Source organism: Perissodus microlepis, chromosome 11, assembly GCF_051167445.1.
Source record: "Perissodus microlepis isolate ML-2025 ecotype Zambia chromosome 11, ASM5116744v1, whole genome shotgun sequence".
NCBI lineage: Eukaryota > Metazoa > Chordata > Actinopteri > Cichliformes > Cichlidae > Perissodus > Perissodus microlepis.
In genome coordinates, this window is record NC_140471.1 from 5,141,936 (window position 1) to 5,147,268 (window position 5,333).

The 5,333-nt window shown below is 51.2% G+C and overlaps 1 protein-coding gene across 1 annotated transcript; it reads right to left on the reverse strand.

The window, feature by feature from the left end:
• Positions 1–1,984: 1,984 nt before the first annotated feature.
• Positions 1,985–4,061, reverse strand: LOC146377109 (uncharacterized). Its single transcript, XM_084944363.1, has one exon. The coding sequence runs from the start codon at positions 4,059–4,061 to the stop codon at positions 2,604–2,606; it is 1,458 nt and encodes a 485-aa protein (XP_084800489.1). The 3' UTR covers positions 1,985–2,603.
• Between the last annotated feature and the right edge of the window lie 1,272 nt (positions 4,062–5,333).

Consider the following 5,333-nt stretch of genomic DNA (forward strand, 5'->3'; position numbering starts at 1 on the left):
AAGGGCCTGTGCTACTCGTTGATGCCATCCACATTTCAACAGGGCCAGTGCTCTCTGTGAGGCCATCTTCGCAACACCAGGGCCTGTGCTTATGGCTGAGACCATCCACATTTCACCAGGCCCTGTGTTTCTGGTTTAGGCCAACTACATTTCACCAGGGACTGTGCTACTCGTTGATGCCATGCATATTACACCAGGGCCTGTGGTTTTGGCTGTTACCATCCACATTTTTACCAGAGCCTGTGTTGCTGGCTGATGCAATCCACATTGCAGCAGGGCCAGTTCTCCCTGTGAGGCCATCTTCACCAAACCAGGGCCAGTGGTGTTGGCTGAGGCCATCCACATTACACCAGGGTGTGTGGTGCTGACCAATACCATCCATATTTCACCAGGGACAGTGTTGTTAGATGAGGCCATCCACATTACAACATGGCCTGTGCTACTGGCTGAGGCCATTTACATTTCACCAGGGCCTGTGTTCATGGCTGAGGCCAACTACATTTCACCAGGGCCTGTGTTGGTGGCTGATGCCATCCACAATACACAAAGGTCTGTGCTACTGGCTGATGCCATCCACATTACACCAGGGCTAGTGGTGTTGGCTGAGGTCTTTCACATTACACCAGGGCCTGTGGTGCTGGCCAATACCATCCACATGTCACCAGGGCCAGTGGTGTTGGCTAAGGCCGTTCACATTACACCAGGGTGTGTGGTGCTGACCAATACCATCCATATTTCACCAGGGACAGTGTTGTTAGATTAGATTAGATTAGATGAAACTTTATTAATCCCTCGGGTGGGTTCCTCCGGGAAATTCAGTTTCCAGTAGCAAAGCACCGAAAGAAGTTGCATGTTACAGATACATTAAGGGGAATGAGAGTAAGGATACAAGCATAAATACACCATATATACACATATACACATATATAGATACAGAATATACAATATGGATAAATAGGATTGCTCATTTGAGTGAGTATATTGCACAGTGGTTATTGCACAGTCAAATATAAGAAAAAAGACAAAACAAAAAACAAATATTGCAAATATTGCAAATATTGCACAGTGTAGAAAAGCACCTACAACTCAGTTGTTCCCGCCCTCCCTTGTCCCCCTGTTTCTCCTCCCTCTCCCCTCCAGTGAGGAGTTAAACAGTCTGATGGCGTGTGGGACAAAGGAGTTTTTAAGTCTGTTGGTTTTTGACTTGGGGAGAAGCAGCCTGTCGCTGAATAGGCTCCTCTGATTGTTTACGACCGTGTGCAGAGGATGCCCGGCATTGTTCATAATGTCCATCAGTTTCTTTAAGGTCCTCTTCTCTGCCACTGTCACCAGAGTGTCCAGCTTCATGCCGACCACAGAGCCAGCCTTCCTGATTAGTTTCTCCAGTCTGGATGAGTCCCTCTTTGCTGTGCTGCTCCCCCAGCACACCACGCCATAGAAAAGGACTCCTGCGACCACTGACTGGTAAAACATCCTCAGGAGCTTCCTGCAGATGTTGAAAGACCTCAGCCTCCTGAGGAAGTACAGTCGGCTTTGGCCTTTTTTATACAGGTTCTGCGTGTTGCATGACCAGTCCAGTTTGTTGTCCACCCACAGCCCGAGGTACTTGTATGTGTTGACCACCTCCACCTCCTCTCCCTCTATCTGAACTGGCAGTGGACCTGGTCTGGACCTCCCGAAATCCACAACCAGTTCCTTGGTCTTTGAAGTGTTGAGTTGCAGGTGGTTTGTGTGACTCCATGTGACAAAGTTCCTCACCAGGCTCCTGTACTCCTCTTCCTGGTCATCCCAGATACACCCCATGATGGCCGTGTCGTCTGCAAACTTCTGAATGTGGCATAATTCAGAGTTATAGCAGAAGTCAGAGGTGTACAGGGTGAAGAGAAGTGGGGACAGCACAGTTCCCTGTGGTGCTCCTGTGCTGCTGACCACAGTGTCCGACGTGATGTCCTTCAGCCTGACGTACTGTGGCCTGTCGGTGAGGTAGTTGGAGATCCAAGCGACCAGGCAGGGGTCCACCTGCATTCTGTTCAGTTTCTCCTGAAGCAGACAGGGCCGGATGGTATTAAAGGCACTGGAAAAGTCAAGAAACAGGATCCTGACCGTGCCTTTTCCCTTGTCCAGGTGTGAGTGGGCTCTGTGTAGGAGGTACAGGATGGCATCCTCCACACCGACATCTGCCTTGTAGGCGAACTGTAGTGGGTCCTGGGCATGTTGTACCTGTGGTCGGAGGAGGTTAAGGAAGAGCCGCTCTAGAGTCTTCATAAGATGTGACGTCAGTGCCACCGGTCGGAAGTCATTCAGCTCATTGGGCCGGTTCTTTTTGGGGACCGGGACGATGCAGGATGTCTTCCATAGGGCGGGCACTCTCCCCAGTCGCAGGCTGAGGTTGAAGACTCGTTGTAGCGGCTCCCCAAGTTCAGCAGCACACGCCTTTAGCATCCTAGGACACACCTTGTCTGGGCCTGCTGCCTTTCTGGGGCGAAGCTTCCTCAGTTGTCTCCTGACCTGATCCACTGTGACACTGGGAGATGATTGGAAGGGGGGGAGAGAGGCTGTCGTGCTGTTTAGAGAGGGGTTGGAGAAGGAGGAGGGGGGGGATGTCATAGTGTCAGGGAGGGGGGAAGCGAGGGAGGTAGGAGAGTAGGGAGAGGGCTCTGTAGTAAAGGTGAGGGTGAGGGTGGGGGGGTTGTGGGCTGGTCAAACCTGTTGAAGAAGTTGTTGAGTTCGTTTGCCTTCTCCACAGTCCCCCCCACTGTGCTTTTCTTGGTGTTGTGGCCCGTGATGGTTTTCACACCATTCCAGACCTCCCTCATATTGTTCCTCTCCAACTTCTGCTCCACCTTCCTCCTGTAGGTGTCCTTTGCTTCCCTCAGGTAGCGTTTCACCTCCCGCTGTGCTGCTTTCATCTCCTCCTTCACTTTGCTTCTGAAAGCCTTCTTCTTCATGTTGAGGACAGCTTTGACTTCCTGTGTTACCCACGGTTTGTTATTAGGATAACACCGTACTGTCTTAGCAGGGGCGACCGTGTCCACACAAAAGTTGAGGTAGTCCGTCAGACAGTGTGTCGCCCCCTCTATGTCCTCACCATGTGGGCTCAGGAGCACGTCCCAGTCTGTGGTGTCATAACAGTCCCTCAGAGCATCCTCCTTTTCTGGGGTCCATCTCCTAATGGAGCGTGTTGTGACAGGCTGCCTTTGGACGAGGGGTGTGTATTGTGGCTGTAGGTAAACCAGGTTGTGGTCTGACTTCCCTAGTGGGGGGAGGGGGGTGGCTCTGTATGCATCTCTCACATTAGCATACAGTAGGTCAATTGTCCTGTTGCTCCGTGTGGGACAATTCACAAACTGGTGAAAAGCAGCCAGAGTAGAATCAAGTGTGGCATGGTTAAAGTCTCCAGATATAATAATGAAAGCCTCAGGGTGTTGTGTCTGTAGTCTTGCTGTAACTGTGTGTATTTTCTCACAGGCAGCTGTTGCGTCGGCCCTCGGAGTGATGTAAACACACACACAGATCACATGACTAAACTCCCGAGGTAGATAATATGGCCGCAAGCTAACAGCTAGCAGCTCCAGGTCCGAACGACATACAGATACTTTAACGGAGACGTGTCCAGGGTTACAATATCTGTTGTTAACGTAGACAATGAGTCCCCCACCTCTGCTTTTTCCGCTGGCCTGTGTGTCCCTATCGGCTCTCGCGGATGTGAAACCGCATAGGTCTACGTTAGCCTGCGGCGTTAACTCGGTTAGCCACGTCTCCGTGAAGATAAACAAACTGCACTCACGGTAGAGTCGGTCGTTGTTCAGAGCGCACAGTTCATCAATCTTATTCTGTAACGAGTTCACGTTGCCCATGATCACTGTCGAGATTGATGGTTTGAATCGCCTCCGGTGATCCGCTTTCCTCGCTCCAGCCTTGCAGCCTCTGTAGCTCATCTTTAGCTCGGCCGGGATATTGTGTCTGATGCCGGTCTGTGCCTTTGTGTTAAGTGCCAGCAGCTCCGCTCTTGAGTAGATGAAGGAGCTGGTTCCAGAAGTTTTAAAAAGTGCGTTATCCATAGTATATCTAAGAGGTAGAAAGTAGAGTGACTAAAGGAAGTTAAAAAAAAAGTTTGAAAGACTAGTCTAAAACAGTTGAAAGTTAAGAAACAAGTTCGGTGTTGCAGAGCTACTTGGAAAGGCTGCCGTCACTCAAGCGCCATCTTTTGTTTTGCTGACCAATACCATCCATATTTCACCAGGGACAGTGTTGTTAGATGAGGCCATCCACATTACAACATGGCCTGTGCTACTGGCTGAGGACATTTACATTTCACCAGGGCCTGTGTTGGTGGCTGATCCCATCCACAATACACAAAGGCCTATGCTACTGGCTGATGCCATCCATATTACACCAGGGCCAGTGCTCCCTGTAAGGCCATCTTCACCACACCAGGGCCTGCGTTGCTGGCTCATGCCATCCACATTACACCAGGGCCTGTGCTACTGACTGAGGCCAATTACAATCCACCAGGGCCTGTGCTACTCATTGATGCCATCCACATTACACCACGGCATGTGGTGCTGTCCGAAACCATCGACAATACACAAGGGCCTGTGATACTGGCTCATGCCATCCACATTACACCAGGGCCAGTGGTGTTGGCCGAGGACATTCACATTACACCTAGGCCTGTTGTGCTGGCCAATACCATCCACATTTCACCAGTGCCAGGGTTATTGGCTGAGGCCATCCACATTACACCACTGCCAGTGCTTCCTGTGAGGCCATCATCACCACACCAGGGCCTGTGCTGTTGGCTGAGGCCATCCACTTTACACCAGGGCCTGTGCTACTCGTTGATACCATCCACATTTCACCAGGGCTTGTGTTGCTGGCTGATGCGATCCACAATACAAAAGGGCCTGTGATACTGGCTGATTCTATTTACATTACACCAGGTCAAGTGGTGTTGGCTGAGGACATTCACATTACACCAGGGCCTGTGGTGCTGGCCAATACCATCCACATTTCACCAGTGCCACTGTTGTTGGCTGAGGCCATAAACATTACTCCAGGGCCTGTGATGCCGGCTTCTACCATCCACATTACACCAGGGACACTGCTCCGTGTGAGGCCATCGTCACCACACCAGGGCCTGCGTTGCTGGCTGAGGCCGTCCACATTACACCTGGGCCACTGCTCCCTGTGAGGCCATATTCACCACACCAGGGCCTGTGCTGCTGCCTGATACCATCCTCATTTCACCAGGGCCTGCGTTGTTGGCTCATGCCATCCACATTACACCAGGGCCTGTGGTGCTGTCCGAAACCATCCACATTTCACCAGGG